This window comes from Taudactylus pleione, unplaced genomic scaffold, assembly GCF_031769625.1.
Source record: "Taudactylus pleione unplaced genomic scaffold, aTauple2 ptg000095l, whole genome shotgun sequence".
Classification (NCBI taxonomy): domain Eukaryota; kingdom Metazoa; phylum Chordata; class Amphibia; order Anura; family Myobatrachidae; genus Taudactylus; species Taudactylus pleione.
The window spans coordinates 28,119,039-28,146,004 of NW_028284497.1; the positions used below are offsets into that span (position 1 = coordinate 28,119,039).

The following is a 26,966-nucleotide window of genomic DNA, read 5'->3' on the forward strand; positions in this document are numbered from 1 at the left end:
GGCGACTTACACAAACACCAACACCGTAATTTGAAGAGTCTGTTTCAATGCTTACTGCATTTTCGTCAGGATACAAATAAGCAATAAAAAGTATCTCACCTAAATACATCAGATCACCAGTGAACGGACGCCTCAGATCCCGCTGAACGCGAGTCTCTGCTGACGTCATTACGTTACTGCATGTAGAAAACTTAGTGACCCAAGGAATACGTCCCTGTTTTTTATCCTTGGTTTGAGCAGATAACCAAGTTGTTCTAGGAATTTGTAACACCTTTTGCTTCTGTTTGACTAGATCTTCATAATTATAACCCCTCTGAACAAAATTAGAGATCAATACATTTTGGGCTGTCACGTAATGATGTCAGCAGAGACTCGCGTTCGGCGGGATCTGAGGCGTCCGTTCACTGGTGATCTGATGTATTTAGGTGAGATACTTTTTATTGCTTATTTGTATCCTGACGAAAATGCAGTAAGCATTGAAACGTTCACTCTTCAAATTACAGTGTTGGTGTTTGTGTAAGTCGCCGTGAGTGCCGCCTGCTTGCTTTTTGATTGATGTGTATCCCCCGTCGCAGGGTGATATAAGGAGGGCACCGGACGCAATATACCCCTTTTTACAGCATAGGAGTGCCGGCTATTGGATTGCTATATATATATATATATATATATTTATTTATTTTTGTTGTTTGTTTATGAATTAAACACTATTGAGTTTGATTGCTGTCTGAATAAATCAATATGCACAACAGCTGAGGGGACCCATAGAGAGATGTTTCCATCTTGGTCTTGGGGCCAGTAACAGTTCAGAACTGTTATGGGTGCTTTGGTAATTCAAAACATATTGCTTTCTATTATTCTACACATATTGTGAATAAGATAAATGGAAAATCTGAGGAAAACTATAATTATTTTTAATTATTTCTATGTTTGTTTTCTTTTTAAATTGGAAGTGATTCATTTCATTATTTTACAGATCTCACGAGAGTGTATTTGAATCTTGGTTTTTGCTAATCCACTTAGGAGAATGGGTGGACATTGCAGCAGAGCTGCTGCTGACGTCAGAATCTGAAATTTCAGACGACCTGCTGTGGCTTTTGGCATTTTACTACAATCCATGCAATGAGAACCAAAGCAGAAGTAGAACAATGGTAGGTTGTGCATTAAAGCAGCATGAGTAAGTTTGGCACTGAACATTATGAGAATTCTGTAATTTTTATTAGCTTTTCAATGATAAAATAGCTTATAAAATATCCAGAATTTCAACAGCGCGAAGGTCATTTTTACAATATAATATTTTTTTATTTTTTTTTTACAGTGCTGTAATTTTTTATTTTTTTTTAGAACTGCATTTCAAGCAAGGACCAAAGATATTGATCACGGTTATATTTAAAGACAATCTCTGACCAAATAAATCTTATTAGGTTCACATATAAAAAAAAAAAAAATAAGAGCTTTTACACTTAACGCCATGTCTAAAATGCAATTACAGAATAAAATTAGGCTAAAGTGCTATTAGAAAATTGTTTCCCTTTTTGTTTGGAACTTTAACAGGCTTCTCTGCCCTGTCTAGAAGCATTCTGTTTTGTGTTCACTTTTTATTTGATTTTGTTTGGCCTCCTGTATCAGGATTATTAGATAAATATAGAGAGAGATATACTTATACACACAGGGGCTCTGAGAGCCACGCGGGGGGAAGAGGGCGTGGACTAATGGTGGGGAGTGGCCACGCCCCCTTAGTATAAAATAAACAAAAATTATTTTTCTAAATTATTGCGCTCGGTGGAGGGGGGCGCCGTGAGACCCTCAGCCAGGCGCAAATCCAGGGAGGGGATGCGATCACTGTGATCGCTCCCACCCACAGGCATAATAGTCTGCTGTGGCTGCAGAAAGATCACGTTTTCAAATCTGAACAAACCAAGTCGAACCTGAACCGCTCATCTCTAATATTTACACCCATACATACAAACACTCATCTCTTCATATATTATGAACGCAAGCTAAAAACATGATTAATATAAAATTCAAGGGTATCTTTGGAATCAGGAGACTGGTTTATCCTGTGTAGGGTGGTCTATCTGCATATGGTCTTCTGTTGATACCCTTAAGCACCTTTAAAGTGACCTTATTCACAAATGTAACTTTGAAATTTATGATCACTTGCCGAATATACTATATTTTTGTTTGACCAATCATTTACACTGTTTATCTGTATGTTTGTGTTCTCAGTGCCAGACACATTTGATCTACTTTTATGACAATTATATTTATGTCAAGTATCAAGGTGATAATACTGTATATTCTTACCAATGTTGGTATTACCATGATATACAGAAGTCAACTAAAGACATTTGTGTCTGACAAATTTGACCGTTTTATTCAAAAACTGCTAATAATGTAATACTTATTTTAGGAGGAGACCCAAGGTAATCTTTTTTTTTCTCCTCCCCTTGAGCAAAGTTTATGCTCTGCAAATGTATATTTTGACACCTATCTAGTAATAGTTACATTTTAATATTACAATCATAACAAAGAGTGCCCCCAAAAAGAGGTTTTTCTTCTTTGTTTTTACTCCCTTGCAAATATTCCCTTGTTTAAAGTAGAAAATTAGATAGAATAATACAGTATAAAATAGCCAGAAATTGATATTATGCACCTATTGTTATAAAAATATCCAAATATACATTTCCATTATTGATATATAGCATAAGCATGTAAATATATTAAATGTATAATTAATTAGGTATACTTTTATCATACTCCAGTCTTGAGCTGTACAGTAGGTAATCTTTAGAATGATAAAGAACTCTAGCTGCTTAAAGAAATACGATGAGTAACAGAGCTACTAAATACAACAGCAGCCAATTGGATCTTTCCTTTTTACCACTTAACTGACATTTTTTTTTTCTAAAAACCACTCAGAAATTGTTAGGTTTTATTACGAGTGAATTATCTATTTATGAGTGAAGAACATCTATTTCAACTTATCTAAAATGATATCATAAAAAAAAATAAAAATGTTTTTTTAATATTTGTGGAAAAAAATTAGTATTTTCAAACATCAGAAACATTGCAACTATAGCGTCTTTCATTTTTACAGCAGCTTCACAGAACCAGGTACACTTTAGGGGGTATGGGGAGGGGTAAACTTACTTTTTCGCAGCAGCTGCTAATCCTTGCAGCCGCTGGGTGAGGGGTCCTGCTGTACTAACCGATCAGCAGTGATCGGCAGCACAGCAGACACTGGGGGAGGGCGCAGGCAAGCAGAGAGACCGGAAGGTCCCTTTGAGAGCAGCAGCTGCAGGAAGATTCTCTTCCTGCAGCCGCCCACACTGTTTATTTGACTGGTCGCCTTATTGCGACCAGATCAGATAACGCACAGCCTGGTGTGGTCGGAAAGATGCTACCATGCCAGGCAAGGGGTTAAACTGCTTGAATGCGTAATAAATCTGTTTTCATCATATCATATATGCTGTAGAATACCGCCAGCACTAGAGTAAAGCTGCCAACAAAGTATGGTGAGACGGATGAAAATTGAATGAGGCAGTGTTAATTTAAAAAGGGTCCTTTTTAATCATTGCAGTCAGTTGTCTTATTGGGCAAGAAAGGTGAGATGCACGCCGCCCGCATTAGTTAAGTCAAGATCCATTTTAGTCTTGAAAGAAGACACTGCTGGAAAGAGAGTGAAAGAAATAATTATGTGTATTGGATGTGTTCAAATATAGGGATTTGGGCCAAGTTAAAGTAAGTCTAAAATATTAATTCTGTTTGAGTTGTAAATGTGTATATTAGAGTCATCGACTGGATGTTGGCCTATTCTATCACTAACCTTGTTTGAATGTGTTAATTCTACAGACCACCCACGAAGATATCTCTTAATTTAATAAGTATTTTGGAAACCAATGTATTTGCATTACTAAACAAGAGGGTAAATTAAATAAAAGTTACATTTGTACAGGGAAAACACAACACTGATGTGTTTTTCAGAGACGGGTGAAATATGTTTACAGTATTTTTTATTTTCGTTAGTTTTAAATGGAATATTTTTCAAGTGAGCAGTTCTATGTTTAACGAAACCTTGCTCTGCAGGAGAATTTTGCATACTGAGTGTGTGTATAAATATACGAGGGTTGTTCAAAAAGTAATGCCTAAATGCTCACAACTCAAATTTTATTATAGATACAGATTTGAAAATTTGCAGTAAAATGCTTTGAAGTCTTAGTAACAGAATGACTCTACTCAAAAAATTCACCATCTGCCCTCAAACATTTTCTCCACCTCTCAACCCAAGCTGTGAATCCACTTTGGAAAAATTCCAGTGGTTGGTGTTTGACCCAGGAACATATGGCATTTTTAACAACCTTTATGTCTTCAAAATGTTGACCACGGAGACAGTATTTGAGAGGGCCAAACAGATGAAAGTCAGAAGGGGCCAAATCAGGACTGTATGGCAGATGTGGCATTATTGCCCACTCCATTTTGGTAATGGCCGCAGATGTTGCCATCGAAGTGTGAGGCCTGACATTGTCGTGGAGTAAGATGACATTTGACAGTTGAATTGTTGACCTTTTTTTGCGGATGGCTTCTTTCAGCTTCAATAGTATCGATCACTATTGATTGATTGGTTTTGTTCCAAGTAATCGATGAGAATAACACCTCAGCAATCCCAGAAGAATGTGGCCATGACTTTCTTTACGTATCGCTGTGATTTAAACTTTTTTGGCCTAGGTGAACTTGGGTGTTTCCATTGCTTTGATTGGGCCTTTGTTTCTGGGTCATAAAGGAATACCCAGGTCTCATCTCCTGTAATTACATTTTCCAAAAACATCTCAGGATTGGCTTCAAAAGGTCATTGCACACTTCCATCCTCTGGGCCTTATGATCCCTGGTTAATTGCTTTGGAACCCATTTAGCACACACTTTACGATATTACAAATCATTGATTAGTGTTTCTACAGTGCCATGGCTAGATTCCAGTTCATCACTGATATCTCTGATGGTCACACAATGGTCTTTCTGAATCATGGCATCGACTTTGTGTCTGTTCTCTGCTATCACTGCAGTTGATGGTCTGCACCACAAAGTTTATCACACACGGACGATTCTCCCGATTTAAAATACTTCATCCACCTTCTGACATTGCTATAGTTAATTGTACGCTTACCATACACTTTTTTCAGTCTTCTGTGGATTTCTGTAGCATTGCAGCCTTCTTTTTCCAGAAATTCAATGAGGGCTCTTTGTTTCATCTTGGATTCCATGGTATTTCTTGGACTACCTAAACAAAACTACATATAAAGTTAGCAGACATATTAAAGTACAAACTGACAAAGTTTCAAATAAATGTTGCCTATTATTTCAGTTATGAGCATTTAGGCATTAATTTTTGAACAACCCTCGTATATTTTGTGTGTGTATGTATGTGATGTTTGCATTGTATTGATTAATAGGCGTAATGTTTAATGTGTAACTGAATTATATATGTTTTTGAACATCAGTTTTTATACAGTGCAAGTGAATATAAATACACTGATCAGCCATAACATTAAAACCACCTACCTAATATTGTGTAGGTCACCGTTGTGCTGCCAAAACAGCTCTGACCCATCAAGGCACGGACTCCACAAGAACTCTCAAGGTATCCTGTGGTATCTGGCGCCAAGACGTTAGCATCAGGTCCTTTAAGTCCTGTAAGTTGCGAGGTGGGGCCTCCATGGCTAGGACTTGTTTTTGCAGCACATCCCACAGATGCTTGATTGGATCTGGGGAATTTGGAGGCCAAGTCTCTCTGTCATGTTCCTCAAACTATTCCTGAACAAGTTTTGCAGTGTGACAGGGCTGCTGAAAGAGGCCACTACCGTCATGGATCACCATTGCCATGAAGGTGTGCACCTTTAACCTCAATTTTTTTCTGTTATTGTATGTTAGACAGGGCGTTAAATGCCAAAGCTCTCTCTTGGGTGTTTTTTTTCTTTTTATATGTGAACCTAATAAGATTTAGTTGATCAGAAATCCCATATGCAGCAAGCTGCGTTGCACTATGTGATCTGACACCTTTCTATCATAGCCAGCATTAACTTTTTCAACAATTTGTGCTACAGTAGAACTTCTGTAGGATATGACCAGATAGCATAGCCATTGCTCTCCACACTCATCAGTGAGTCTTGGGTGCCCATGACCCTGTCGCCAGTTTAGGTATTGACCACTGCATTCTGGTAACACCAACAAGACCTGCCATTTTGGAGATGCATTGACCAAGTTGTCTAGCCATCACAGTTTGACCCTTGTCAAAGTCATTCAGATCCTTACGCTTGCCCATATGTACTGCTTCCAACACATCAACTTCCAGAACTGAAGCTCACAGGTGTCATTGTAACAAGCTATCAGTAGTTTTAATGTGATGACTGATCGGTATATATTTTTGTGTATGACAGACATGGGTGGCACAGATGGGGTAGACAGTGAGAAAGGAGCATGGAGGATTGGGTTAGGATGAGAGCTGGAAGGTTTTGATGAAGAAATGGGTCTTGAGAGCTTGTTTAAAGATTAGTAGAGAGGTGGGGAGTTTGATCGAGGGAGAGAATTCAAGAGGTAAGGAGCAGCACAGGCAAAATCTTGGAGACTGGAGTGTGAGGCAGTAATCAGTTGGCAGGAGCGGCGGCATGCATTTGTGGAGCGAAGTGGACGAGCAGGAGTGTGAAGGGAGATGAGGTCAGATAAATGGGAGAGGATTGGGTGAGGGCTTTGTAAGTGAGTGTGAGATGGTTGTGCCGTCAATAGATAATAAAATTGTGGGAAGTGAGGTTATGCAGAAGGGTTTAGTTTACAAGCTAGAGTCTAGACTAATGAGCAGTAGGATCATTTCTATCACAGTCTGTATTTTTTATTTTTGCGTTTGTTTATACGGGTTTGGTACGGGATCCCTGTAGTCAGGATGATGGTGGTGAGAATACAAACAGCGGCATCCGACACAAGTATGTAAGTATACTAACCCTTACCGTCCCCCTAACCCACCTTTCCCGCAGCCTAACCCTAAACAACCGCTCCCCATAGCCTAACCCTAACCCTCCCCACAGCCTAACCCTCCCCTTCCGCAGCCTAAACCCCCCCACACACAGCCTAGCCTCTAAACTAACCCCCCCCCCTCCCCAACCCTAATACATGCCAGCGGTCGCAATTCCCAGACTGCTGTTGGGATTCCAGCGCCGGTATTCTGAGCACCGGCACCCCAACCACCAGGATGGTGACTACATCCCGTTTATACATATACACACACACATATTTTGTAATGTCATATAAATAAATACATTATTATTTGAAGATTAACAGTTAATAAAATCTGATTATGGCGTTTTCATTCTAGTGATCTGTTTTTATCTGTCATAACAAATCTCGTACAAGTTCTGCTGAATAAGCAATGAAGGGGATTCTTCTTTGTGCTCAGCACAAAATGTGTAAAGTAGCGGTGTCAGTATAGAAAGACAGTCATATTATCCTAATATTTTCATTTTCCACAAGTGACAATCTTGCAGTCCATAATAATGGGCCTTTCACAATTTTTTCCACTGTTAAAAAAAGTCAGTTTCTGGATACATGCCCTGACAGCTTAATTGTAGAGAGCAAAGTTATTCCGGGCATTTTGTTTTTGCCTTTCCAGAGTTTAATGTCAAGCTGAGTGCACCAACGCCTAAGAGCTGCCTCCTCGCCTTCTGAAATGGTCTGCTGACTTTGTAACATGGATTTCAGCTGTCACTAATCCCTTATTTAGAGTGAGCTAGTTACAAAACTTTATTCTGGAAATGTCTGCATGCTTGAGGTCCCGCTATCACTAAAGCATCTTTCATTCGAACATATTATTCAGTCTAATTTGTAATTTCTCATGTTGCATCCTCTAGGCAGAAGCAAAGGCTGTTAAAGAATGCTTGGTATTACTCCGCAGAAATGCAACGATTAGTGCCATGTCTGTACACAAGATATGTGAAGAAGGAAGTAAAGTGAAGTCGTGGCATCCATGTACTCTGCAGCTGATTAGACATCTGTGTGTTGCTTTTCTTTTGTTCTCCCCCGAGTGGCACAGTGTTGCCAAGGAGTGTATCTCACATGTACGTGGTAATGTGTAAGAAGTAAACATGAATTCTCTATGCTTACAGCGGTCTGTAAAGACCATGTACTGTAGTGTTAGTAGTAGGGAAAAGGAGAGTCTGTTTTTCTTTAATACCCCCAAACGTTTATTTTTTCATTGTTACAAGTGCAGTATGCAGAGTAGGATTGTGTAGGTCTCAACAGTAGTGCTATGACCAATGTCTGTCTTATTATTACACCCTTAAAATGTCATGATCTAAAAAAAATATATGTGGTGAATTCTCAGTGATCTGTAAAATATGTGTAGGTATTGCTAAACAAAATTATTTAAACAAATGGTTCATTATTGGACTATAAAGTAGGTTTGCTAAGCAGAGTACATACAGAGTGCAAGGAATATTCTCTTGGTCATTTGATAAATGGAAGTGACATTTGATGAGTGAGTAACAAAAGTGTGTCTAGTAACTTTATAACGTAATATTTCAGTCTTTATTTTGCTTTTTAAAAATACACATATAAGTAAGGCAAGGAAAAACACGTTAGGGAAGAGGGCCCTGTTCGTGAGAGCTAACATTCTGAAGGGGGGCGGCAGACAGACAGGGGTGACACAGATGGGGCAGATAGTGAGGAAGGATCATGGAGCAGTGAGTTAGGATGAGCGCTGGAAAGCTTTGAGGAAGAAATGGGTCTTGAGAGCCCATTTGAGGATTAGGAGCCAGGAAGCAAATTTATCATGGAATTTGAAGCTAGGGCCAGGGGGACGATAAAGAACAGCTACTCGAAGCTGAACAAGTTGGAAGAGGCAAATAATCCAAGATATAACCCAGGCGCTGTAGAGTTTTTAAACAACTCCCAATCCCAAAACGGTTGAATGAGATAGTCACCCTCACAAAAATATCAGAGAATATATATATAAAAAGCAACCGTGGGATTGGGAGTACAAATTTATCACACTCAAATCAGTATGTAAAAAATAGGTATTTATTATACAACATTTAGACAACTAACGATAAGTATCCAATCTTTATAAAAAATATATATGTGAACATTGCCAATATAAACATTGTAATTAGTTAAAATAATAACACTATTAGATCTATACCTGAATATAAACCCCTGGAATGTTAAAAAGGAATTGTTTCCAAATATAGGGCCTGATTCAGACCCACTCGCGAGCGGCTGTCCGCTCGCAAGTGGGCCGATGTTATGCACTGAGCATGCGTACGACGGAGGGAGCTCCGTCGTGCGCATGCGCCAGACGCGACGAGCGAAGGAAAGTCCTTCGCTCGTTGTGTCCGATCAAAGGGGGCGTGCTGTCAATGTTGATTGACAGCACGCCCCCTTTGGTGGGCGTGCCGGGGGCGTGCCTCCCTGACGGGGGCGTTCCCACGGGAACGCCTCCCGTCAGAAGCCGGCCCACTGACATCACTAGTGATGTCAGTGGGAGTGATTTTGGCTCTGATAGAGCCAAAATCACTCCGGAGCTTGCGGTTGAAAACCTCAACCGCAGGCTCCGGCTCGCAATTTCGATGGTCGCGATGGTCTCGACCATCGCGGCCATCACAAAGCACGCACGTATAGCCTGTGGGTGGTGACCCACAGCTATACGAGCGTCCAGGAGGACGCTCCATGAAAATGGAGCCCGGCCCTCATTCAGAGCGTGCGCTCTGCTCAGAGCGTACGGCTCTGAATGAGGGCCATAGTTATTTGAACTCTCCAACAGAGTCAATAAGGTACTGAATAAATGATGTACCTACAATTTGAAACAGTGAGTTTCCAATGAAGGAATTTACCTGCAGACTTTCATTAAGTCCTAGGAAACAAGCGGCTTTAGTTAATGGAAAACGTCTCCCCTCCCTGAAGGTGGTAAGCTCAGCCCGGGAGTGGGGAGAGCCAGGGGGAATGGAGAAGCCGCTGGGTGGTAATGTAAGAATCCCCACAGTATTAATGATAAAAAGACACACTTAAAATCGTGATATTGTAACAAATTTATAATTTTTAAAAGTCAAGAGTACATTCACAGGATGGATGGAAATATCAAGTTCTGAATTACTAAAGTCCCAAATTGAGTATCAGATAAGGTTGAAAGATGTGGACAATCAGTCTCTACATGGATTTAAAAAGAGCATTGCCATTTCTAAGAGGTGTAGTTAAATGATACCGTGCTTCGGCTAGCAGTAAGGTGATGGGGGAATGTTCATCAGAAGAGAATCAATTGGGAAAATAAAAATGAAAGAATAGGGGAAAAGTAGAAGCAAAAGAAGTAGAAGCATTCTTTGCTTCTTGTATTAGATTTGAATTTCACTGTATCATTGTCAGATAGACTTGGCATCAGAACTTTTATTATATTTAAAAATATTTTTTTTGAGAACTTGTCAGAAATACAAGAGAAATGAACATTACAGAAGCAATTACACAATGCTTCAGTCTAATCACATGTTGAATTTATATAGTCTATAAGTCTGTCTGGCATAGGTGGTGTCATTCAACAACATTTCAGAGTCGGTTGCCATTAAATCTGCAATAAGGGACTGAAACCTTTGTAACATATACTACATGTACAATAATATTGCCACAAAGGACTGGAGTGGAAGCCACCCAAAGTAATTTGATATCTTCAGATATATCATCATCTAAATAATCCATTCCAATTGTGCTTTGAAATTATTGGAAGTAGGTTGTTGGCACCTCCATGGGTCAAGGAATTGCAAGGCATCAACAAGTAGCGTCAGTGCGTATGTTGCACTGTCTCACCACTTACCCGACTGACCAGACCTATCCAAGGTGGAAGAAACTGGTGCATTAAAATTCCCCATGAGGATAACCCTCTACCCGTGCATAAAGCTGGGAGAAAAATAAATTTTTAGATGCATAAATAATGGCAACACTACATTTTTCACTTTTAAACAAAAGGATATATACCGTTTGGAACCGGCAGACTATCTAAGAGATCATGCTAAATGTGTTTACAAATAATGTAATGATCCACGCTGCGCAGTAGTAAAAGAGGACAATTTATACTCAATCAAATGATCAATAATTGTATTAGGATCATCAGTAACCAGCACCAGGCTGAACCAGCTGGAGGATAACACTATAGCAGGGAAACACACAGCTTGGTGCTTCCCTGTCATAATGTTAACCAGCCATAAACTGGTCAGCACAGGGCTGGAATTCAGAAAGACAGGACCCCCACCCCCTTTCTTTCCTCCAGAAGTGTAACTTCCAACTCAAATAAATTGCTGCAATGATTCTATGATAAAGCTGATAATGCAGAGAGAATATTGATCAATATAATGCTACAAAACAGAGCTTGCGGCTTGACTGGGAAAATTAGATAAGAATGTACTACTGTACTTGCCAATCTACGATTCCTTCCTGAATTTTTTAATTATTATGACTCTTTATACAACTTGCCCCTCTCTCAAACTCACTATTCGTTCCAAACAGAATTAATTGATGGTTACTTAAATACCAAAACATTAGCAAGATTGTCCATAGCGAATAGGATTTATTTAACTTCAACTTTGTCAATGGAAGACACGGCAAGCTATTGCTGAAAATAACCTCTGCTCCTGGCTCAGATAGGCTTAACACTCACTATTACAAGATATTTGTTAGCGCCCTGACACCTAGACTCGCATGTTTGTTCAATGACATTCTTGAGAGAGTTTCCTTTGACTTAGTGATTGCTTGCTTATTGCACCCTTTAGACATGTGTACACCTATTGAATGTAGCTCTAAACAATTTTGTGAATATTCTGGCCAACCAGTTAAATGCACTTCTCACTTCCTTAATACACTCCATCCAAGTCCGTTTTGTCCCAGCCTGAAAAGCCCTGAATAATATTAGGCCAACAGTTGTGTTAATCTATTCGACAAACAATGTAAATCCCTTCTCTTTCACTAGCACTTGACATTGAGAAGATGTTTATCTGGATTTCCTAATCTTTCATGTTTCAGACACAATCTCTCTTAGGTTTCTTATAAATATTTATCTCTTGCTATATGTTCTCTTGCATATTTCTTATAGATAATTCAGTGTTAAGGTGCCCATCCACTAGCAGACCTCAAAACGACTGCACCTTTACGACATTGTAATCGTGCAGTCATTTGTCAATCTATGATGTGCCTACACTGAACGAGCAGTCATTCAGTGTAGGCACATCAGTCATCTGCAAACATGCTGAACCTGACGTTATCGTCAGGTTGTCCAGCATGTTTGCCTGATGACTGATGTCTAAATGACCAGCAGAAGCGCGCATCGCTGGTCATTTTAGAAATTTTTGAAACAATCTGCAAACGATTATCGAACGATGATGATATACAAGTGCAGTATTTATCTGGGCGCCAATAATAATACCACAAGCAGCACCCCTATCCTCAAAAAGTTATATCCTAGAACAACTGGAACAATATTAATATGAAGAGACTAGGACTCTGCTTGGGACTAGGGTGCGCTAGTGTCAACTTTAAAAAAAGAAGATTCACATATCATAAAAAACAAGTACTTTCCTTATATATGCAATCTGGAAGATTCCCGTATCTGTATGTTCTCTCTCTCCTTATGTGTCCAGTATCATAAAAAACACAATAAATGGAAAAGGAACCATAGTGTAATCCAATAATAACAAACAGTTTATTACACACAATCAATGAAATGGGATAAAATTCCTAAAAATGTCGTTCTAATATACATAAATGATGAACTCCATGGACATCAAAAAATTATGGTTACAAGATGTGTAATTACCAGACATCCCCTTGCATAAAAGCCTGTAAAAAACCACAGCATGGAAGCCTCCGGATGCTTCACCTTAGATTCCTTTCTGCCAGGGGATAGTGCCAGGAACGTCCACACCAACAACCTTCAGTCTGTGCCACAGGCCAACATGTTTCCAGAGTCCCAGTTCTCTTCCTCAAGGCAATATATCGTTATCGTTTAATCGTTCAATTAAATCGCCTAGTGGATGGGCACCTTTAGACTATTATCCAACATCAAACAGTCTCTGGAACTCACATAAAATTTTTGGGCACATAAATGCTATTAACATGAATACCCTTCCCAGAATCCTATACCTTTTAAGCCCTTCCTATATTTGTTCCCTTCCAAACTTAAATTCATTGAAAATTTGACTTCCAGTCTTGTTTCAATCACAAAATGTCAGACTCCGACTAAAAACTTTGCAAAGACCTTCTCAGGTGGCTGGTTGGACATTCCAAGTTTGTAGATGATTTATGAGGTAGTGCAACTCTATCAGTTTGTTCAATGAAATGTCATCCCTCCATCCAAAGTGTGGTCTCTATAGAAAAAGACACTATCAAACTCCCTTCTATGACTACCACCAGTCTGTCTGGGGGTCTACCAGTAAGACCTGTGATTTTGCCCCAACTTTATTTACAACTCCCATTTTTTTCAATCCTGCCTTTACCCCGGGCTGTTCCTCTTCTTTTCCAATCCATGGTTGGCACCTGGTTTTAAATTTCTCTTTTTCTCAATTCCAATCCTCACTTATACAGATCTGTCTTTGATAATCTAGCCTCAATACGCCATGCAGCGCGATATGCCTGTTGTGAGTAAGCCGTCTGTTCCCTTGCAAATCTGTTAGCATCTGCCATTTCTTTTTGCCGAAAATGCGTCTTAAGTCACGATGCAAATAGGACGCATAAGGAGACTGTACTGATTCATTTGATATGTGTGTGCGACTGAGATTGTAAACGGAACTTTGCATGGAAAAAAGCTGTGGCCGCTGCATCTAAGCACTTAGCATGCTGATTGAGAGACACACAGATATAACAGTGTTGCAGATCAACTTAACAGTCTCTGGTGCGTTCTAGTCAAATCACATTGCGACTTAGATGCATTTTCTGCAACAACAAAAAAGATACCTGACGCTATCAGAGTCTCCAGGCGCACTGAGAGGGGCTATTTGTCGTGACTGAGGCAAAGATGAGTGGAGGCACATCTGTATTTTGATCAATTTTAAAATGTTAGAAATATCCATATATACTAAGGCCCTTTCTTACCATTAAGACCTAAGTGAAACCCCCAATTTGATGGGAAAAGATGCATATAGGATTACAGCCGTTATCTGAGTGCATATTAGCAGAAAGAGCTATTTTATTAAATTTTTTTGCAAAATTGGTCAGGAAGGAAAAATTGTTCAACTGCAAGGTCCAAATTTTTGATGATTTGAGACAGCAAAGCAGCACAGTGTTGGTGATATTTTTTTATCCTTATTGTGCAGAAGAAGGGTGGTTATAGTCACTGCCAGCATCTGAAGTGACATGTTGGTTCTGACCAAGTTGGAAAATAGAGACACAGAAGGGGGTGTGGTCCAGAACTAAAAGAAAACAATAATTTCCATTCTGACTGGTATTTGTAGTTCCACACCTCTTATCTCAAGGTAAAGTGGAACAAAGAGTACCCTGCCTGTATGCAAAAGAACTGTAAAGTTAAATTTTTTTGTCCAAAGCTCTGCTGTTTGTGTAAATACTTCATATTTACAGAAATACTTCATGTAAATACTTGCTGGTGTTATATGTCTTGGGTAAAAACAGCTGAAGCCCTATCTGATCATGAAGATGGTGCAGGGAATGACACGCACAGATTATCTGGAAACCTACTTCACAGTGTTTGAGCGCAAGTTGAGAGAGAGGGACAGTGAGCAAAATACTAGCGCCCTTTTTGACGAGTGAACCTCAAAAAGACTGCCGATTTGGGTACACCAGATGCTTTAAGTCTCCCAAAATTAAATATTACCCTGACTAGAAGTAAGCAGTGCTGTTTGGACACCAAGAGTAAATGACTAGATTTCTTTGTTTGATCAGCCAGCAGGGTCACAAATGTTTCAGTTAAGAAAATATCTGCAACCAGCGGTATCTTCATCTACTCATATTGTCGAGAAAGAACCGTAAATATAAAACTTAGGGTGGGACAACTGGATCTTCTGCTGTTAACTCGGTAGAAAAATTTCAGACTACAAAAAAGTTACTCAAGTCCCCTTAACCACTGGTTACCCAAAATAAATGATCTGGAAAGCCTGACCCATATTTTTGCAGGGGCACAAAGGCTGCATCACAGAGGAGGTCCAAGGACCAGGGTTCTATAGATTGTTGGAGATGCTGGGGTCTGGGCAATATTGTAGTGAATTGTCCCCTCACTGTTGGAATATAGGGGGTGATTCAAGGTCCGAAGCTATTGATATCGCAGCTGCGATAGCCCTATGGTAATGCAGCAAGAAGCATCACGCCCCCTGCATGCATTACTGTTCCGAGCTGCGTCCATGGGAGCAACATCAGAACATCTGCATGATCTTCTGCCGGCTGAGTGACCCATGACCCAACTGAGATCAGGTCACTTCCCTCCACCCCAACGGTGGTGACAAGCCTCCGTTTGGGAAAACAAAGGCCGTCACCGCCCCTCCTTGTCCAGAAATGGCAGCAGACTGTCAATCACTGACAGTCTGCTGCCGCTCTGCGTGCGATCACATGCAAAGTACAGGTCTTGCACCGGCGCAGAATGGCACAATCGGGGATGTGCGCTAACCATCGGGTTAACACACATCTCTGAATTAGACCCATAGTGCAGCAAGGCGAGAATCTTCATGTGCCAGTCCTGTCAGCGAAGTCCATTCCAGAGTCTGAACAGTTGATGTGCAAAATAAAATGGAAGGCTGTGAAGCAGAGGTCTTGCTAGATTCCGGAAGTCTATTAAATTTGGTGCATGCCAGATTGGTGGGACATTGAAATTGACTTATATTGGGGTCATATGTGTAGATGAGGACGTCAAAGAGGATCCCAGTGCCCTGATAGAGTAGTTTTTAATTAAGTAGTGGTAGTCCGGACTCTGATAGGAGATGTAATTTCCCTTCTTCTGCGGGCTGTGGTAAAGGAAGGACAAGCGCAGGGGGAGAGGCGGTTGCCTGGAAAGCCCCCTCCCCAGCCCAGGAACTCAATAGCAATAGTATATAATACAATTATAATAGAGCTGCATGTTTTAAAGATCTCAGTATCACAAATTAAATAATTAGTGCTTTCTGTGGATCTTTTAAAATATGTCAGTAAGTAATGAATATACCTGTGCATTAACTAAGGCCCATATTCAATTAGTCTCCCACCCGCAATAAAGTTTTGCATGCCGGACTTTCCGCCGACATCGCGTGTTTTGGACGCGGAAACGTATCGTGTGCGCCCCCGCTATTCGCCGTATTCAATTCCAAACCATGCAAAAACGGGACCCCGAGAATGTAAAACAGGCGGAATGTGCTGTCAGAAGTGGGGAAATCAGCCTGGACCCCCCAGAAAGATGCACTAACATTGGGGATTAATATAGATGAATACTAATAGCCCTAATAAAGCTATTTTGGGTACTTAAGTTTTGACAATTGCTTGCTATTAGCGTCCTTATAAAAGTGGTGAAAAATGGCATTAAGCAGTATTTTTGGGTGAAAATAAGTAGTCATGTCAAATTTGGGGTACTTGAAAGTGGGTGCTAGCATATTTTAAAGTCTCTAAAGTGAATTTAAAAAAACTTGAAAAACGCACCTGTTGCAAGTACCTGCATTCAAAAAAACACCTGACCCATCCTTGCAGACCCCCAAAAAGTCTATTTTGCTATTTTTTTGCTTGTTCCCCCACATTTTACTTTTTCGCCCCCAATGTGAAAGTACTTTTTTGGGGTGTTAAGTTTTTTTTGACACAGTTGTCCTTTTGGGGGGCTGTCCCAAGGGTTCTGAGTGGTTTCCCCACTTTTGCACCACAAAATAAAAATTTTGCACTTTTCACCTGCTATTCAGAGGTGAATCATTTTCGCCTATTACATTGCATATACTTTCCATGTACGCGAAAAGCGACTGGAATTGAATACAGAGATTTCCTCCATGCGAAAACCCAAGATAGGCGATACTTTTCCGCGGATCTCGGCTTTTCACGTCTAATTTAATACGGCCCTAAAAGTTCTGGAAAACATGCATTGTTAGGAGTGCACTGCTATAGACTATCTATAGTGTTCATTATTAATACTGTATAACATACACTATCCAGTGCATACAGAGACCAATGTGTACAAATATGTCCTGGGCTGGTGCTAGTTTCTACTGCTGCTCCCCCAGACTCCTGGACTTGCTCCAACACATCTGAAATAAAACCATTCAACTCAGGAAGGATGGCCCTACGGCCGCATCTAATGGCTTACTGTGATTGCTGGCCCTGTATATGTCATAATTATGACATGCACTGCACTTTGTATCATGCATATTATAGCTGTTTAATTCTAATTATGTCTTCATGGACTGTCCACACTCACTCTAAAATCAATGCATATTGTAGTGAATTGTCCCCTCACTGTTGGAATATAGTGAGGGGACAAATAATCTTTTGCATATCTCACTTTGGATGCTCTATACTTGCATATTCCACATAGCAAAGGCCATGAAATTATTTCTAAGCGTTTGGCAGGCGATGGTGATTTGAGTGATATCCACCAACATTTCATTTTGGATTGTATTTATTTAATTCTTTCAAACAATTATTTTTTATTTCTTGACACCTTTTACTTGCAGGTGATGGGAAACCAGGTTTGCGCCCAGCTATGCTAACCTCTACATGGGGGACTTTGAGGAGCACCATATTTGGGGGAACAGTTGAGCCGCAAACCTGGTTTTCTATGGCGGTTACATTGATGATTTATTTTTCATTTGGGATGGGGACTTCACTTCTGCACAGTCTTTTGTTTCTTATCTTAATCACAATTCTTATAATCTTCATTTCACCTCCACTTTTCACACTAGTAGGATTGATTTTTTTGGATATGACACTCGAAACTATAGACAACAGGATTGTGACTTCCAACTGTATGAAACCAGTAAATACTAATGCTTACGTTCACTTTAAGAGTGCACATTTTGCACCATGGAAGCGCAACATACCTAAGGGACAACTTATGCGCCTGAGGCGCAATTGCACTGATATTACCACCTTTTCCAAACAAGCCTGTGAGATGATCGAATGATTTAGACAGCAGGGATACCCAGACTCTTTACTGGATTCGGCCTATTCTGAGGTTGTCACAATGGATAGGAAAGAACTACTTTCCAACAGACATTCTTTAGATAAACTACATATGAAGGACAAAGATGATAGAGATTTGTCCTTTGTATGTAAGTAAAACAACAGTTCCCGTGAAATTAGAAACATTATAGTGCGTAATTTTAGAGTATTAAAACAAGACCACATCCTGAGGGATATCTTACCCTCAGTGCCTAATATAACATATCGTAAAAATTAGTCTCTTAAAACCATTGTAGCACCTAGCCATCTGAAAGGGACAAAGATTGACCAGACCGTATCTAAAGCTAGCTGTTTATCCACAAAACCGAATGGGTTTTTTAGATGCGGGAAATCCAGGTATACAGTTTGTCTACATACCGATAGACGTACTATTGAGGCTTATTTACCAAATTCTAAGGATAAATACCTTCCAGATAGATTTATGAACTGTGACTCTAAATTAATTGTTTATCTCTTAACTTGTCAATGTGGCCTCCATAAAGTGGGTTGTACTATTAGACCCCTTAGAACAAAGTTCATGGAACATCGTCGTAACATTCTTAATGGAAACCTCTTACATAGTGTTCCACGTCACTTTAAGAATAAACATAATGGTGACCCTAGGGGTCTGACGATTGTGTGTCTCGAGATGATCCCACCAACAACTAGGGGAGGGAACAGGTTCAACAAACTATGCAGTAGAGAGGTATACTGGATGTTGAAATGTAACTCTCTATATCCTGACGGATTGAATGAGTCAATGGAACTTAATTCTGTTATAAGCTGAATACAGCACTATATAACTATTTGTATGAACCGATCATTATTATTATTTTTGTTTTTTATCATTATATTTTTTTATTATTTTTATTATCTATTATTTTTTATCTGTTTACTTTATTTATTTTTTATGTTTTTATTTTGACTCTTATTATTATTTTTATTACTTGTTAACATAACTTTATTGCCGTATACTTATGAATATTTTTAAACCATAATTTTTGATGATTATTTATATAAATGTATTAACATTAAAGAATCTGATTGTGTCCATTCAGCTGGACAGTTTTTAACATCAGGAGAGGTGTATATATATCCATTTGTCATTTTTCATCCATTAGAACTTCAATATTAGGTCATATTCTATAGTCCCTATTATTGTAGAGATCTGTGTAGTAGTTTTGTAATATGTATATTTTCTGCTGTATAGATTTATTATACTACTAATTGAAGCGTTATACAAACCTTTACCACTAGACATGTAGTTTGTTTAGCCTTGTAGGTAAGATCCTTGTGTTTGTTTATCTATTCAGCTGTCATTGTCATGTGAGCATGGCATGTCACGTGACAATGTGTTTTGTTGCCCCAGTAATTTTCGGTGGCTTACAAGTACAAGCTCCCGCTTGGGGCTCCTCCCACTGAGATGACCACTGTCCTCGTCATTACTCCTGCGTAGCCATGTGATCTAATTATCACGTGACTGCATCTGCTGCCGTAATTTGGGGCTCCTCCCATGGAGATGACCACTGTCCTCGTCATCATCTTCATGTCGCTTCGTGAAACTTGTCTCCGGCGGCCCATGATGGAGCTGTATATGACGGCGGAGTCATGTGACCGAGTGAGGTCATCCGGTCACATGATCGGATAGACAAATTTTCTGTTATTCATTTTGAGGGTATTAATGTGTATATGGCTTCATTTGATGTCAGGTAAGATTGCCTTCATTGTAATCTATGTATGATTGTATTAGTTCTTTGTATGTGTTGATGGACGTTGTTTTTCTTTTAACATGTGATTAATTGATCTCAAGTGTTACCATTTGGCTAATCACCTATGAGTATAAAGGTGGCCATTAATGGACATGCTCTCATACTCCTGAAGAAGCTGGGTGGTTTATTTTGCCCAGTGAAATGCGTTGAGACCTTCTCTTCATTCCTGTACATACAACTGGACTATTATTTGGACCCTGCTGCATTCCTCCCTGGACCCATTGGCATACGCTGGAACCATTCCATGTGGATTACCCTTACAGCCTACAAAGTTTTGCGTCTTGGATGCTAAGGACTGTGCTAGTGACTGTGATACCACTTTATGGTAAATAAGTGATTGCCTTTCATCTAACTTCATTATTTGGGACATATTGGAAGGTTGTCCTAGGTCCAGCTGCTAATATCACAGGAGCAGATATTCCCCTTGGTTCATATTGTGAACTTTTTATTGTGTCATTTGATATGCTTATGTTTTGCCTTTTAATAAATGAATGTACTTTTGTCATAACACCGTCCATCCTTTATAGCGCTGGTTATTTTGGTTTATGTATTCCCTCTAAAATCAAGCATTTGGAAAACCCTCTAGAAATTCAGCGTTTCCCCCTGCTAAAGGTGATAGTGGGGTAGGGTTTCTATTGCCATTAGCCCAATACCCTTTGGCAGGGGTATAGCCGTTTCATGGTCTTCTTATTTTCTCCTAGCCGTATTATTGGGTAACAGCAGAGAAGAGGTTTTCTCTCATCTTTACTACACCGAAAATACCTAGGGCAATATTTGGTATAATATTATATGTAACATGCTTTAATTGAGTTTGTAAGACATAAAGCTCTATTTCATAGAAATATAGAACCAATTGGTGAGTATGCCCAAACTTAATTAATTTCTCTGTTATCATAAACAATCTTTACATATGGCAATAGTACAGTTGTAAATAATTAAATATATGTTATAAAGTTACCACCCTTTTGAAGATGTAAATAAATATTTTACTATAAATAGAAAAAAATGGCTTTCAGCGGTATTGCTTCCACTATGAAATGCTTGGTCTGGTTAGGGTACTGTAACCTGAACCTCCAGACTTCATTTATTTTCCATTGTATTGCATCTTAGATTGTGATAATGCTTGTTAATACTATATACTTATTTTTCTGCATAAACCGTACTATGGAAAAAGAGAGGGGGTAAAGTTCTAAATACGGGGCATGCAATTCTGCTGATTTGAAATGTGAGAATTTTCATCAGACACACTTTAAATGACTGGGAATGTACTATTTTGAAGATTTGTTTTCCTTTTTGCTATATTTATTTGCCTGTATCGGCTATAAAGCCTTTGATTCAGAGCATTGCTGGACCCACAGGTCAAATTGTGGGGACCCAGCTCTTGCATTGCATAGATTAATTGAAAATATGAAATTAGTTTGTTTTGTGGTGATATTCTGGCTTTTTACCATTTGTTAAAAGAAAGATACATATTTGTTTGTGGAATATTGAAAGGCATTTGAGGATAATGTTACTTGTTTCCTCTCTCTCAGATGACTCAGACACAGGAAGCTGCCAATGAAGTTTCTGACGTACTGGCTCGTACTTTATGCAGACTTGATATTCCTGGAATGGAAAGACAAAAGATAATCACGATAGCACACAAGCTGCTTCAAGACATAATAAGAATTTGGGAAAACAAGGTCTAAAGTGTTTAATAACAAGAGTGTTTGCAGTTTATATGCTTTTCTGTTGGCCAGCGAAATGTGGTTTCTTTTTGTCCTTGTCACTTTTCCCATATGAAAATGGTGCCATTAATTCACAGCGATGACAAGAGATTTGCTTATTAAGAATGCAGATGTCAGGAAGTTGTTTTGGACCAGTTTACTAATGAGTGATTTGGAAATTTCAGCAATATAATTTATGTATAAACTCATTATCTTGACAATGAAAATTGTAAAATGTAAAATTACTTTTAAAAATTCATTAGAGAGAAAAATACATTATTTTCAATTATTATTTTTTTTCATAACCATAATATTTTTAACAATCAAGAACACAGACTTATACACAAGTCAATTAAAACTTGTAATAAAAAATATGGGGCTACAGGCAAGACTGGAAAAGTACATAGTGGAAAGGAGGTAGAGATGGGGAGCCATCGTGTTGCCCTAGCTTCACAATATAACTTAAAAGATCTGAGAAGAAATAATAGTTAATCTCAAAAGCATATGTGTAAAAGTAGAGCCATTTTCAATAAACAGATTTTGAAAAATTATCCAGGGGCCCCAAAACATTTGTTCCATTTTTTAAAAAAAAAAATTTCTAAATATATTTTATTGGTTTTCTTCACAACATATAATAGATTACATACTGTTAGTAGATGCAATAAGTGTACAAAGAGACCACTTAATCACAAATAACAATAATATCAATAAAAAGGAAGAAAAAATGAAGGATCAATTAACCACTTGCCTGGCAAGGTCATATCAGATACGACCATACCAGACTGGGCTTTCTTTGACATGATCGTATCTGATACGACCAGTCTGAACACACAGTGGGCGGCTTACTGGAAGTTAACTTCCAGCAGCCGCCCATCTCAGAGGGACCTGCTGGTCCCTCTACACCTGCGTCTCCTCCTCCTTTGTGTCCTGATCACTGCTGACCACAGTGATCGGGCACTGGCGGCACCCCCCTAGAAGCAGCAGCCACGGCTTATGTAGCCGCTGCTGCTGTGACCCGATCACTGTGGCCAGCAGTGATCGGGCAGCCATTTCAGTAAGAGGCAGTAGTGGCGGCTCTGGTAGCCGCCGCTGCTGCTATGTAACCGGGCCGCTAGCGGGACACCCTCCCGCTTCAGCTCCGGAACAAAGTGATCAGTGAGATCACTGTGTATTAGCAGCAGCGGCTCTGGTAGGCGCTGCTATGTATCCGGGCCGCTAGCAGGACACCCTCCCGCTGTGACTCCGGAACACTGTGATCAGTGAGATCACTGTGTACGAGCAGCAGCAGCACTGGTAGCCGCGGCCGCTGCTATGTATCCGGGTCGCTTGCGGGACACCCTCCCACTGCGGCTCCAAAACATAGTGCTCAGAAAGATCTCTGTGTAGTCAGCAGCAGCGGCGGCTCTCGTAGCCGCGGCTGCTGCTATGTACCCTGGCGGACCCTCCCACTCCTTTCCGGCCCCAGCTTCGCCTCCCCAAGTCCCCATGTGTCCCGATCACTGCTGGCCACAGTGATCGGGCAAAATATATACAGTAATAATATACAGTCAGGTCCATAAATATTGGGACATTGACAGAATTTTCATATTTTGGCTTCTATTCACCATCACAATGGCTTTGAAATGAAACAAACAAGATGTGATTTAACTGCAGACTTTCAGATTTAATTTGAGGGTAATTACATCCAAATCAGGTGAATGGTGTAGGAATTACAACGGTTTCTCTCACACTTACACATTGGTCGAGTTGTATTTTCAAATACAGGAAACACCTGGATGAGAGTTTAAATCTTGAGAGTTTTTTGAGTCTGAAAAACATGTTAGTTTGCATCTTCTTTGATATTATTACATTGGCCGAGTTTAAAAATGTGAGACTTTTCTCACACATTTTCTAAACTCTTACCTTATTACATTTGGCCCCATAAATCAGTTTTGAGTACATCAGATTCAAATATCCAATAAGATATATTAAAAACGTTGAACACATTTAAGATGAACCACAAGATAGACATAGAGGGGTATTCAATATGAAAGGTTAACTTCCCTGGCGAAGTTAACGTTTCATATCGGAGTTTTTTTCTGCGTAAAGGTATGGTGCGCGCTCCCGCTTATCCCCATATTCAAAATAAAATTAACGAAAACGGGAAACTCCGAAGTTGGATTTGCGTAAAGTTACGAATTTTTCCTTAAAATAATTGTAAGACCCCCCTAAAGTTGTAAAAACATGGGGGAACACTATGGGTACCCCCATTTTAGCCTTTAATTGAAAGTCGGGGATTTAAATAGCCACAGCAGGTGATTTTTTTCCCGACATTGAAGAAGTGATGCAGAAGAGCACTTAGGTAATTTTTTTCGTTTTTTTAAGTGGTCCCATCATTGGGGTACATGAAAATGGGTACTAGCATATTTTGGTGTCCCTAAAGTAATTTTTTTTAAATTCTGCATTTGTGCACCTGCCGCTATAATTCTATTCTAGAAAACATCTGCCGCATACTTGCAGAATAGCCCTGAACCTATTTCCCTATTGTTTAACAATTTTTTCCCTTTTTTTTTTTTTTGCACCCCAATTTTTTAATTAATTTTTTGGGGTGTCCCTATTTTTTTTTAAACTTTTTTTGACACAGTTCTTTTTTAAATGTCAATCTCAGGGGTGCAGGCTATTTTTTTTAAGCCTGCACCCCTAAACCCCAATTCTGCACTTTTTTTCGACACCTATTCAATGGTGAAAAGTTATCACCATTTTTTATCAAAGACTTTTCAAAACTGTGATAAGTCTTTGAAATTGAATACGGTGTAAAACTAAAACAAGTGATATTAACGCAAAAACGTTAAAAAGTGCGATATTAACGCAAAAAACGATGTTATCGCACCCATATTGAATACCCCTGATCTCCTATAACATTTGTTTCATTTTTAAAGTTGGCTGCCTTCGTAATTGGGCTACAACCATTTTAAAATACATAAAATATTAGCAGTCAGTGGTAAAATGGGCACCAGGCATATTGTGACTTCATATAGAGGACTGCCTCATGAATTCTTAGGAAGTCTGACCTACTGTATAAAATGTTTGTTTCTAACTGAAGCCACTGAAATTGCTCCATTTTCATCCCACAACTCAACGAAGGGCACTTTCAGGCTTTGGCAAAGTCATAGCAGAGAAAAACACATTCAGATATTTTACACCTGAGGAAGGTGGTTACTGCAAAAATGTTTTAAGTGTAGATAAATATGGCTAAATGTAGCCTTTGCTGAAGCATCCCACTGCTTTGGCTCTTCTGTATTGTTACTCTACTGCAGGGGTTCCCAATCTCCACAATAGTCCAGGTATATGCATGCATAGGTAACGTAATAAGTACCTCAGTCAATTTGGTTTTATCATCTGGACTCAAGCATGGATATCCTTTAGACCTGGACAGTAATGGTGGATTTTTGGAAACTCACCTGTATCATAGCAGAGTTTTCACAGTCCACTAAATATGGTATGATTTTTCACACATATGCATATGAAACATGCACTTAGAATACTGAATATCAAAATATATATAATAAACTAAGTGCTTAGAGTGTGCATCTGCATATATCCCTCTTTTTTCTGCTATAGAACTACAGGTTTCAGCAAGGTAGCACCACTTATTGTGTTTAAATTAGGATGTGCAGCCCAGACCCCCCTTTTTTCCTATGTATGTGTATTTAAGGTACACTTGAAGTTGAGACCCCTTCTCCTGGCCTGGCACTCCTACCTGCCCCAGGTGATTTTAATTAGTATGAGTCCTGTGCATTGCAGTACACACATGTAATGGGCACTATTAAAGGTAAGTCCTAAATAAATGTATACAATGTGTCAGTATTAGGGATGTTAGGGACCCACCTGATAAGGTTCACCTTGACGTGGTAGGTAGGCAAACATCTTTGGCCAAACATGTACTAAGAACCTTAATAGCAAACCATGTTAATTGACAGAATACTGAATATCAATATATAATAAACTATCAATTAACATGGTTTTAAACCAACCACTCCGCTCCTAATTTTTCTGTTACAGTCTGTGTTTGAAAAATGTCAGAAACTGATTGGTTGGTACTTTATCACTCCACAATTTCTGTATAGATGCAGGAACAGTGATTTGTAGCTAGTTCATTGATGCTTGATCTGGTGGGTGGACTGGGATTCATAATTGAATTCACTGGTGAAGATTACAGTATCTGAGAAGTCTCCACAGTGATTAGGAACACATATGAGATTAGTCACTGAGGAGTTCTGTGATCATACAAAAGCACAAATCACAGTTGATGAAGCATTATTTCTTAGAACACATATCTTGTCATTTTATGTCAAATAAGTTAGGACTTTCTCTGCCAACAGCATGAAATTTAATTTGTGGCCTGCCCTGCATTTAGGCAGCCAATTATATAGCTTTCATCAATTTGCATCCATTCCTGTTTGTGTAAATGGATTAATGAAAGCAAACCCACTAGGTTCGTCTAAAAATAATTTCTCATACCATTAACAGAGCTTGGTACTCTTTAATAAGTTACCACGACTTCATATAAACAGAATTACTGTTAACCAAATACGTATCTACTTTACATTATTATTATAAAAACAAGGCCCATTTGACATGAGTTTGTTAAAAATACAAAGACAGAATGTTATTTAATGTGACAAAAAATTGCAATGATTGACAAATTGCATACAGAAATACAAATGCATAACAGTTTTAAAACAGGTATAAAAACAGAAACCATAAACTCACATATATTTCATGTTATCTGTTGCCTGGGGAAAGCTAGAATGTGGACTATTCCCAGTAGGGATACATCCCATCTAATAACAGATATATAATAAGTCAAATAAACAGAGTAGATTCCACACAAATGCATAAGAAACACAAATAGGTTAGATTAACTCCTTTTAGCAGATGTTCCCTAACAGCCTGTTATATGGATGACACATTTAATATGTACTCTCATGACATACAGTGATATGTGACTTTCCTAAGTGACAACACAGGAAGCCCCTCCCCCCATCTAAATACACACATGCTCCCCCAACTGATCCATATTTTTTTCAAAAGTCATAATTAGTGCCATAAATAATAGTTGACAGGCATCTGGGCAAAAGAATCTATGTATAAATGAACGATACAGGCTATGTACAAAACACAGGTGTGTCTGAAGTACATTTTCCCCTGGTTTACTGATAGTGATATGCTACAAGCAGTGACTCCTGTCTTTGGGAGAGATCATGATTACATTAATATAGTATTTTCTTAATTCCTGGCCGGAATAGACTTGCCTTATTATCTACCACCACCTGTTTGTTATCCAGATGCCTTGATGATTCAAGCAAAAGGATTTTTAAAT

At 39.1% G+C, this 26,966-nt stretch overlaps 1 protein-coding gene across 2 annotated transcripts in view; it reads left to right on the top strand.

The window, feature by feature from the left end:
* FANCC (FA complementation group C) overlaps positions 1-22,077 on the top strand; it is a 290,830-nt gene extending 268,753 nt beyond the window's left edge. The window contains exons 13-15 of one of the 2 annotated variants that reach the window (XM_088470282.1): positions 974-1,148; positions 7,893-8,099; positions 21,431-22,077. In XM_088470282.1, coding sequence (XP_088326408.1) covers positions 974-1,148; positions 7,893-8,099; positions 21,431-21,586 — 538 coding nt within the window. In that variant the 3' untranslated portion in view covers positions 21,587-22,077. The remainder of the gene's footprint in view (positions 1-973; positions 1,149-7,892; positions 8,100-21,430) is intronic. The other variant, XM_088470283.1, reaches the window with a different exon arrangement.
* Positions 22,078-26,966: the final 4,889 nt, after the last annotated feature.